General features: G+C 41.4%; 1 protein-coding gene across 2 annotated transcripts in view; it reads right to left on the bottom strand.

The window, feature by feature from the left end:
• Positions 1–2,925: 2,925 nt before the first annotated feature.
• The window catches only part of TNFAIP8L3 (TNF alpha induced protein 8 like 3), a 48,084-nt gene continuing 39,608 nt past the window's right edge, over positions 2,926–11,401 (bottom strand). For both annotated transcript variants that reach the window (XM_074837125.1, XM_074837126.1), the window contains exon 2: positions 2,926–5,973. In XM_074837125.1, the coding sequence (XP_074693226.1) occupies positions 5,411–5,973 (563 nt within the window). In that variant the 3' untranslated portion in view covers positions 2,926–5,410. The remainder of the gene's footprint in view (positions 5,974–11,401) is intronic.

Here is an 11,401-nt window from a genome sequence, read left to right as displayed (position 1 = left end):
TTTGTGGCCTATGCATTTAAACCATTTCAGCAATGGGATGTTAAATGTTCTAGTGTTTAAAAAGAACAGCAAAAGACAATATTGCCTTCTATTGCTCATGTTCTTTATAACCTTTTTCACCTTATGGATAGTGTACGTTAAGCTGTCAGTATGCACATTCAGAGAGCTTTATGTTAACATCACATAAAGGAGTTTGCAGGGAGTTGTACCTGTGTCAAGGCTTTATTTTTAGATTGCCCAGCAAATATTTTTCTTAATTAGTCACCATCTTTGCGTTTCTTGTAGTTTAATAAAATTCAGTTTCATTTAAAAAAAAAAAAAGCTTGATAGTTGTTAAATATTCTTTTCTACCACACGTAGCAATGTTTCTGCTTGTTAAGAACTAGGTTGTACTTTCATTGTTTCTCTTTGCCATCTGAACAGTGATAAAGAATGTAACGTTGCAGAAGTCTTGAATCCATTGGTGACTTACCTGCCCGGTGGCTCAGGTATGAAAAGAATGAGGGAGTATACTTCAGATCTTTTCAACAGCATTCTGTGTGCCAGCTCACATTATTTCATACTCTTTTTGGAATACTGCCAGATTGCGGGGTTTGCATGTTCACATCAAGGCATCACAGGAGACTTTAGCATTTCTCTTTATTAATATTTGACAGCATTAACATGTTTTTTAAGTCTGATGCTAACATAACACACCATTTGCTATAGTACTGAGGAGGAGTTGGGAGTTTAGGCAGTTTGACATAATTGCTGAATTGAAGGTGGTTGCAGCCCTGGTCTAAATCGTGAGGCTGTTTTGTGTGGCTGGGCTGTCGGGGTGTAACGAGCGCAGGCTGCTCTGCAGTTCTGGCTGATGTGGGGAGCTTAGGCCCCTGAGAACCTCAGCAATTCAGTGCTGGGAATCCCTCTGATCTTGATCCATTATCCAGTTGTCTCTAAAATGAAATATCGCTGCATAAGTAATTACACAAAAGAATATTTTTTTCATCTAGCTCTGTATTGAAAATCCTTTAGCAAGTATCTTCATCTTCTGTGGTGTTCCCATTTACTTCTCTTTGTGACTTAGTGGATCTTGAAGGTTTAACCTGTTTTCAGGGAAAGGGAAATCAGGTGCATAGAAGTAGGCTAAAAGGAAGAGAGCCCATAATCCAGTTAGCATGAAGAAGTTTACTTTCAAGAGGCAACCAGAGGCCAGTCAGAGTATATACTGACCTTTCTGAACTGGCAGGCTAACAGCATTTTGGACCAAAACCTTAGGTACCAGGAGATGCCACTGTTTACTGCTCTCTGCCATGGGCAACTTGGAGTTCTGGGCATTTTGGAGTCAACAGGTAAGTGATTGTATTAATCCTTATTTCAACTGTTTTGTCAGGTTCTTCCCCCATATCCCAAGTATTTTCAGATATTTTTAATGAAACAAATACTTTGGTAGGAAAATTTGTGGAAGGGCGACATGGCGTGCAGTACGTTTTCCTAAACATAAATCACATCTCCTGTTGTGTTACATTACTTTCTGCTAGTTATTCCCAAGCTCTTCTCATCCTGTAAGGACCCCAGCGAACAAACTTGTGTCAGGGATGGCACTATCGTGAGGTTGTCTTGTACTTGCAAGTAGCTCATAAATGACATTGCCTGATGGTTTCTGAATATTGGAAAGGCAGGTGTCTCCTACAGAGTCCCACTAGTAGTTTTTCAGCATAAAAAGATGTATTATCTTTTCTGTGTGGGTAAGACTGCATTGTCTTTTTTTGGCATGGAGGTATGTAAAAGTGGAAGTAGAGCTGCTTAAGTCATACAGTTAAGATCTGCTTTTGCATTTCTGTTGCTGTGATAAGAGTTAATTGTGCTTTACCTCTTGGTTCTCTTCAGGGTCACTGTTTATATGCCTTCCCGTGAGAATGTTTCTCTAACATGAATAAGATTACATGTTCGGTGTGATGTACTGTTCTGTGGCACAGGTACAATTTCATTAGAATGCCAGAAGTGGTCACTCCCTTGGGAGTTTCTCGAACAATAAAATTTTTCTCTTTATTACATAAATTTGGCAGTGATGAAGCAAAGTGTATTGTGTCCTGCCATGATATGATTCATAAAATTAACTTGACAGCAGTGTTTTAGCAGCAGTGAGGCTCGAAACACCACTTACGAAGATTGCTTTAAACTTTTATTTTAAGGTAGTTGACAGTTTTCTCTTTGTGCCAGTCTTTAATTGCTTCCAGTATAATTGCCATGTGACTTGTTTGCAAATCCTGAGCTCTTACAGCCAAAACAGTTTGCCTTGTCTGGGACTAAGGATAGGAGAAGATACGTGTGCTGTTGTTAAAGCATTCTGGTAGGTTCTAGCATCTCCATGTTTAGGGCAGGGATTTGAAATCTGTCAGGGACGTGTCTCCTGTCTAACTTCAGTCACACTGAGCTAAATACAGCAAGAAGGTGCTTGGTAGAGAGCTAGATCTTGGCATGCTCCATCTGCTCTGGCCCTGACACAGGCTGCCAGTCCACGGCTTAGGCTGAGCCTGGGGAGAGGCCGGTACCTGAAGGCAAGAAGCTTGTGCCACTGCCTCCGCATGGCTGGGGAGGGAGCTTCTGAGCCCGTCACCCAACTGCACTACCCGACACAGTCAGCATCATTTGTTAGCTCAGGTGCTTGAGAACTTCGTGGAAAAGCAAATTCCATTGGTTGCTGATGCATGTTTGTGTTGTGTGTATGTGATGCGACAGAAATGTGGATTTCCAGTTTTCTCTGAAATGTGTGAACTGTCCATCTACCTGCTTCCTACCTTCACTGAATCTGGTTGTCAGAGAGCATGAAGGTTGCAGAAGTTGAAGGTGACAAAACTTAGTTTACACAAATTCCGTCCTCTTAGTGCTTAATTTCAGTTTACATGGGATGGTAGAATAAATAAATCAAAAGAAAACAAAAAGGGCAGTAATCACACATTTTTAATCCACAAATATGATAATACATCATATACTTAAGGTGACCTGAACATTGCCCATATTTTAGCAATGTTATTACATACCAAGCTACAAGTACAAAAGTAAACAATGAATATACAGGATATGCAAGTATGAGAAATACTTGAAAACATTCTCTTTCCTTAAGGCTACTCAGATTTATAAATAAAACAACAGATGTTCAGCTGGTGTGTCTAAAATACCAGAATCTGAATATTGATAACTTGCAACACACAAAAAGAAAGTCACAGATAGAGGATACCCTTTCCTTTACCCCTCTTGAATGTTCAATAATCTCTTTTCCTGGCTTTAAAAAAAGAACTTAAATTTGTTTGCCACAAGTGAAACAAACACGCAAAATCTGACATGTGCACTGGGACAGGAGTGTTGGATACAATAAATACTGTTCAAAAGCATCAGTTGACAAGTACGTGCTTGGAAAAAAATGCAGCTAATGGTGGATGTAAATATGGCTCTGCAAATGGCTGAACTTGCAACCCCAAATGTTGGTATTTCATTACTGTGCTGTGTTGCAAAGGAATTGTCCACCTTCATTGCTACTAAATATACTTTTCATAGTTAAATAGGTGGGGAAAATTTACGTTGTTACAAACTGCTCTGCTGATGTCCTGCGCTGCCATTTTTACTGTGCTCCAAAGGGAGTTCTCCTGGGAACAGATAAAAATGCATCTAGTACAACCCAAGTGAACACGTGATTTGGGTACGAGTATTCTCAACTGTGTTGAAGGTGTGATACTCAAAATTGTTGTTGCAAGAGATAAAATATTCTGGAGCGAGGAAAGACAGAAGAATAGTAAAATTTTGAATGGTTTTCTCTACCACCATAGTATTTAAGAGTTTAAATGAGAAACAGAAACTTTTCTTACCCTAAAATAGTAAATGATCAGCACTGGAAATTTTCCTTAGAGAGGAAGGGCTTTCAAATATATTTTCTTGTCTTTGTCAGTTTTCAAGTACACGCAGCTCTGTATTATAATATATGTGATAAGGAAGGTGTTACCTCCAGATACGGGGATTGTTTGCTATCTGTGTCAACTAAAAGGAGATGGTACATGATACTGAAGCGTCAGTAGATAGAGGTGAGCCTGGAGAATAAGATGTGGAGGGCAAGGAAAGGAGAGATTTACGAACATAATTCCTTTAATTAGAGACAGTCAGCACCTACCCGGCTGCAAGATGCTGCAAGATTCTGTAAGTGGCAAGGTGGTGTATCTGCTCTGTTCCCGTCCTCCCTTAATTCAAACGAAACTGTACAGAAACCAATATTTCTTGGCAAAATGTTTTCAGTTTGAAGACATCAGTATATTTTGTTTAAAGAAGAAGAAAAAAAAGTCACTGAAAACATTCTGAACAGCTCATCGGAGTCACTAAGACTGTTCTCTCTTAAGACTACTGCGGCTGTACTACATTTGGATGGCACTGTGAGCATAGTGGATGGGGTTCCTTTTTTATCACACCTCTGTTTACTGTAGGCACAAATTAACATCATTAAACTGAGAGTTTTATCTAGGCTGAATATTTTGAGGGTGGGGGGGATGTAAGCGTCGCTTTGTCCATCCGTTGGTGTCTTCACAAGTGCAATTTCAAAATCTTCACAAAGAATATTTTGTTCTGTCAGGCACAACAGTAAGAGCACAAAGAGCAGCACAATCTTCAGCTTAAACGTGTCTGATGTTGCCAAATATGCAAACCTGATGTAGTACTTTAGTTTTCTGGTTACTTTTGAGCTTGAATCACTGAGCTGCTTTTCAAAATTAAAATGAAACCTTCTCTCTGTTATTGTCGGGTATAAAACAAAACTCTATAATGAAAATACTGCTTCATAGAGCAGTTCTTTAAATTTTTTCCCACTTCTACTCAGTTTGTATTGTTTGTTATTACCCTATTAGACTTAAACACCATGTAAAATCAGATGCCTTCTCACATTGATTACTGATCCTTTTGAAAGGAGTGAGCTTAATCCATTACAGCCCTACTTTCTGTCTAAGCTTTTTCAGTTAGCGTGGAAATAATAAAAACATACGCACCAAGGGCCTGGGGCTAGATTCCATGCGTTGCTCTTTTGCCTTCACCTGTCTATTTCTACATAGCCATGCGTTTGAATTTACTTTCTTTTCACATGTTCAGCCTTGAACACAAAGCTAGTAAGATCATAGTGTATAGCAATCTGTTTCTGAACAATATATATCAGCAGCCTTGTTCACTCCGCTCCTTGGAAAAGACTGAATTATCTGAACACAACATTAAAATTGATAGCTTTCTGATTTAAGTTTTCCACTTCATCATGAGCCTGGTGAGCACCTTCTGGCCCCTGCTGGAGACTGCAGTAAGAGGCCGGTGGGAAGGAAGCTTGCTTGCTCGCCATGGCTCATGAAGGGTGGCCAGTTCTAGAGAGAAGTTTTTGGTTGGTTTCTTGTTTTTGAGCGTTGTTTCAAAGGACCTTCTCATCAAGCAGTTTGTTGATTCCATCGCAGATCTTTTTGAGGTATGGCCGACAATCCCCATCAAGACTGTACAGGGCAGTTAGAAATTCCACATCCGCAAAGTGATTGAAGACATGGTTGATGCGCCCGTGGGATCTTGGTGTCAGGTGTCGATCTACTAGTTCATGCACAAGGTCTTTACATTCATTCAGAAGTTCTGCAAGAACATTTCTGTCAAAAGTGTATTCTACCTCGTAGAAACTGACAATTGTCATCGCAGTTTGGTTCAGCTTCTTCCTGAACTTGTCTACGATTTCCAGCTCTTCTTGGTTGAACTGATTATTTCGATAGAGGATCCCAATTTTTATTGCCACTTTAATCAGGTCTTTCATAATTTTATGGGCTTCCTTTTTGTTTCTTGTGTGTTCCTTTGTTACTTTGTACAGCTCATCGAAGATTTCACTGCTTGTGTCATCGATTAGCATGTTAGCCATGGTTTTGGTTGCCATTTTACTCAGGATCTTTTTCTGAGCTTGCAGGGCGAGATTCTTAGAACTGAAACAATCAGGACCTGTTTCAGGATGGCAGAGAAGGAGGAAAATGTTAATTTTACTTGGTGAATAATTTTCACAATCAGTTAAGAAAAGTAATACCTATGTGGTTAACGGAGACACTATGCGTATCACTATGTATTACATATGGTCATGACTGCAGTAATGGGAACACTTTCAACACTATTTTCAGGTATCCTTGGGGTCTTGGATATCCATGTTTCAGGTCTTGCTGTCACTGAGGTTTTTTGCTTACAAATTAAGAGCAGAATAGTCTGGCAGGGGATATCTATGCTGGTTCTTTGCTAGTCTTTTAATTTTGAAGTTCACTATTAAAGCTTTCTTGGCAGAGAGATCCATTGAGATGTGATCAAAATAATACATAAGCTATCAGAGACAAGCAAAATGAGATACTGACAAGTAAATACACGAGCCTGAAAGAGTTAGTTACACTTCTGATCATCGGGAGGCACTGTTGTTCCACTGTTAGACTGAGCAGCATCTCAGATAAGGGCTAATAAAGCAGATTCATAAGCATGGATTTATTTTGTTTTAATCTCCAGCACAGGTCCCTTTCCTGTTTCGTTGCAAAATTACAGAATGTGATTTTTGTAAAACATTGGTGCTTCAGTGCATGTGGGTCCTGCCAGATGAAAGTACCTGAGCTACTTGCTCTACATTTATAAAAGAAATATCTTAGATTTTTTATCTTTTGCCCATCTGTGCACATTTCACTCATCACAGCACCTGATTATGTGGCTACTCCTGCTGGACTTTATCTGATGAACTTCTGTTATTGGTAGAGACTAATTTGACCTTCCTCTGTTTTTCACATTAATGTTGGATTTTAACTGACCCTATATGGACAAAGTAAAGGAAATGGAAAGATTTCATATGAACTAATCATTCAGTTTAATACTAGGGTAGTGAAGTTTCTGTTGGATCAAAGGGCATTTTATTGTTGTAGCCAAACGGTGATGAATGTCTAGTTACTGGGGCTTAGAGCCAGTGAGGTGAGTGCCGAGCGCTGGCAGAGTGGCCTCTTTGGTATGAGACACCCTCCTCGCCTTCCCCTCACATCTCCACTCCACATTTGCTCACACAAAGGAGATGCTCGTCAGAGTCTGTGGTGCTGTCTGACCTGCAGCCTCGCCTTCCTCCTCGTGCTCCCTACATCCTCGTGTGAGAAAAAAGGGGTGCTGGGTGCCAGTGCTTACTTCAAATAAGTAACACTCTGAATTTAAACAGTCTTCTGTTTAAATCCTACTTTTCAAGTTAGCTAGAATATTAAAGTTGCCATCTTTCTTTGTGTGCTACAGCTGTACTACTGAGCAATATGAAAGGGTAACATTTAATTTCAACTGAACCACCACCTGGAAAAAATAATTCAATGTGCTTAAAAGAATTGCCTGCCATTTGGAGAGCAAATTGTGGGGCTGAGCTGCTGACTGGAGGAAATAGAAAAACTGATTTATCAGAAATGATAAAACCAGGATGAAAGCATTCTTTCACTTAGCAGTACGTGGATATATAAATAGTATCCATGATGAATAATTATGTGCATTTGACACAGTAAAATAGAAGATTAATATTAGTGTCTGTTCCTGTAGTAAGTGTTTGCTATTAATCAAGTGGGTGCAGTTGTTCAGTATCTCTTTCGGTCAGTAACCAAAAATAATTGTAGTAGATTTTTAGAATATTTATTTTACTAATGTTCATGACACTTTAGGCTCTGTGTCATTTTCACTAGGTGAGAGCCCAGTTGGCTCCTGTGGTGCTCAGCTCTGCTGCAGGCAGAGCCGTTGCGATTCTGCGGCTCGAAGCAAAGCCAACAGTCGTGGTGCACAGGAGGAGGTGGCCAGCAAACCACCACGTCCCCCATCACACTTTGGTTTGCCCCATGTCTTGGGTACAGCAGCGCATCTGTGGGAGAGCCAGGACCAGCACAACCCCCAGCATGTTCTCAAACACACACGGATGCAGCTGCCCTCCTATCTATGTCATTTCTGAGAGACAAAATTTGATGGTAAATTAGCACATAAAAGCTTCTACTAAATTTATCAGAAGTGAGGTTTGTCTGACACACACAAAAAAAAAGGTGGTTCAGAGGTATGTTCCTGCATTCAAAGTCTTTGTGCTCATCTACAAAACTGAATAGATTATGATCTTCACAGAAGGGTTTCTTCCCCTGTGACACCCCTGGGTTTGGTACCTCAAATGAAGCTAACACAGCTCCTAGCAAAAGGTGCAAGCTATGAAATGGGCAACGCAGCCAGAGAGCATCAGGCTCAGTTTAACTGAGTGTTAAGGCTGGAGTGTTTTCCATGGCAAATCCCAAGTGTGGGATCTGCTATTTAACAGCATGAGACTAGCTCCTCCTCATCTTTCTAAAAGTGAATTAAAATAATCTGTTATTACATTGGAGCTGCTAAACTTTTCTCTAGAAGCTGTATTCCCCTTTCACCTACTGTTTCCTTTACCAGGACCAAAGGCTATATCCTCCCCCTCCTCTCATACCTGTTGCTCTCCTCTGCTCAAACCAGGACCCCCATTTCACACCTCCTATCCCTGCTGTAGCCCCCTTCACCACTTTGTGCTCCTGTGTCTCCAGCCTGTCTCACCATTGCACTTCTAGTACCTAAGCCGTGCCCGCCACGAGTGCTGAGAGCCCTCAGAAACCTGGCAGATCCAAATGCTTTGTGCACACTCCTTTCCCCTGCCTCCTCCTGTGATTTGTGCTTCTCTGTGTATTCTAAAATCTGTAAGAGCTGGTAATTAGTTTCACCACCGTGACTGCCATGCGCTCTCTCCCAATCAACTGTACCAAGCAGACACAGTCCTGTATTTGCACACCCTGCCACCTAAATTCAGGGTGTGCACAGTTTTACAGCGCTGTATGCTGGAAGGAGGGAGAGAGACTGTTTGGATTGACTGTTTGAATTCCTGCTTCCAAAATCACGTAGTGCTCAGACACCAAGGTGATGCCTTGCCTTTCAAAGATCACAAGTGGTTAGTTAGCCACATGATTAAATTCAGGCTTTCATGGGAACTGCAGGTTTACTGTGGCAGTCTTTTCTTAGTGCAGCACATTGCTCATTACACAAAATACAACATCTTTGCCTCCTACATACAGCACTTCTATTTTCTGCCTTCTTTCATACAGCAAAACAAATCAGCAACAACATTATAGATGCTATTAGCTTTCAGGAACATTACACCAAAGCTAAAAATGAAAAAAACAACCTCTGAGCATACTGCTTTGCTGGGTAATGGTTAGCTTCCATTATAGAAAGTCTGACATCTTAGTTTTTACTAAAGTAAGGACCAGTTCTGCCTTCGGATCTGCTCTCTCCCTCTCTCTCCTTGTCATCTAGACAGTTGTGTATAATAAAAGCTATTAAAAAAGCCCCTTGTGCTGGGATTGATCCCATAGCAATCTTCCATCCTTCAAAAACTGCAACTCTTCAACAGCTGTGATACCCGAAGAGGGAACGGCGCATGCCCGGCTGCCGGTGGGACGCAGGGGAGAGTCCCTGGGCACGGGCAGTCCTGCGGTCAGGATGCTACACCACTCCCCACCAGTGACAGCCCAGCTTCTGGCACGCGGTGCTGAACACGACAAAGATGTCTCGTATCCACTAAAGTTAATAACAGGATTGCTTAATAACAGAGTTGCTTAATAACAGAAGTGTGGAAAAAGTTTGGCAACTCTAGAGAGTGGATGTAAGAGTTTTGTATTTTAAGAGTTTTTGAGACTAAAATGCAAGAGCATCTGTAATATTCTCGAAATATTTTGATTCCAGATGGCTGTACCAAGTACAAAATGGTTAGAACTAAATGCTCAGCAATACTATTTTCATGTAAATATCCATTCAGCCACTCTGTACAAAGCACACGGCAAAACCAGTGAACCAGAACATGCTCCCACTATGCCCAGGAGAGAGCACAGGCTACGTTTTCAGAAAGCAATTATGCGGACATGGAAACAAACCCCTGGAGCACACAAATCCATTTCCCTCCCAGTTAGTCACTTCTTAGTCAAAGCCTTAATAAAGTTTTGCAGCAGGGTATTTTCTCCCCTGGCAAATGCTGAAAGACAGGTTGAAAGTGAGCCCTGGAGGGAGTGCTGCTTCGCAGGTAAAAATGGAGAGAGCAAGAGTTAATCCAAAGAGTTTCTGTGGAGTTCGTCCGGTGCATTTTTAATTGTATTAGCAGGCTTGCTTGGAGAGAACAGATACAAAGCAATTTCTTTGGTTCTGTCGCACCTGTGGGGTTACACCTGACACTGGCAGCTGTGACTGAGGTGCCTGCTGCAGCTTGTAGGAGTTAATCAATTACCTCAACCATTGACTTCACCTGCTCTAAGGTGAATCACACTTGGAGCCATGTGCCTTCTCTCCCACTCACACCCTGAGTATAACCCCAGCTCCCAGCAGGTGGTGGTGGGCTGTTTTCAAGCCACTGCTAAGGAGGGGGGGATGACACACATTGAGTTTGCCCGAGAGCATCCTGGAGAGGTGAGTTGAGTTAAACTGTTGTAAGTTAAAGGACTCAGCTAAGAACATGAGGCTGGAGGATGGCAGTGGGCTCCTGCAGCCTGGCAGGAATGGGAGGTGATGGGAATCAGAAAAGGTCCTTGCATCTGTCCTCCAGCTGTACTGTAAGTAAGCAAAGGGCTGAATCTTAACTGAACAAGAGGGAAATACATAAGAAAGTAAAGATGATGAAGAAGCTGAAATATTTTTAATACTCCTGAATCCTCAATTTTCAAATGCAGTGCAGCCTCTGCAGCAAAAGACAGGCTTTAAGGAGTCAGCAATGCTGCTGGAAATGTGGGCATCACTCCAGCTGCTAGCAGTTACTCAGACTTGTGGGAGATGGGCTAAGCCAAGGGACAGGCACACTCTGAGAGTCTGCTACAGCATGAGGTAGCTGGGTTGTGAAAGCTGTTGTAGAAATGTGCTGTTTTAATGATTTGTGTGACCCAGTTTGAATGCATCTGTGTATTTTAACCAAGTGACGTACCTGCCTGAGCCTGGGAATGCCAGTGAGTAGGAATGAGGCAGCTGTATCACACAGCTCTTGCGGAGAGTTAAATGAGCAGTGGGTATCAGGATGGTTAATCCAGCGTTGCTGCTGGTGTTGATAATTTACTGGGCTGTCAGCTTTTTTCATTATAACCTGGAGTTACCTGTTATGTCTCTTTCTTGATGTAAATAGTTAAGCATAAATAACCTTTGAGGAAAATTAAGACCAGGGAATTTTATTAAGCTGTTATGTAAGGCTATAAGGACAAGAAAAAGCTAGTGCATATTTGGAAAGGAGAATGTAGAAGAAACAACAAAAACAATCTAGTTGCTTAATTTGCAGCATTCAGGCAAAATGTTTAGAGGTAATGAGCTACAAACCTGCGTGTTTTATTTGTCCTTTAAGTATCACTTAAATGCT

The sequence above is a fragment of the Strix aluco genome, chromosome 12 (assembly GCF_031877795.1).
Source record: "Strix aluco isolate bStrAlu1 chromosome 12, bStrAlu1.hap1, whole genome shotgun sequence".
NCBI classification, from domain to species: Eukaryota; Metazoa; Chordata; class Aves; order Strigiformes; family Strigidae; genus Strix; species Strix aluco.
Note: the sequence above shows the minus strand (reverse complement) of the source record. Positions and strands in the feature narration are given on the sequence as shown.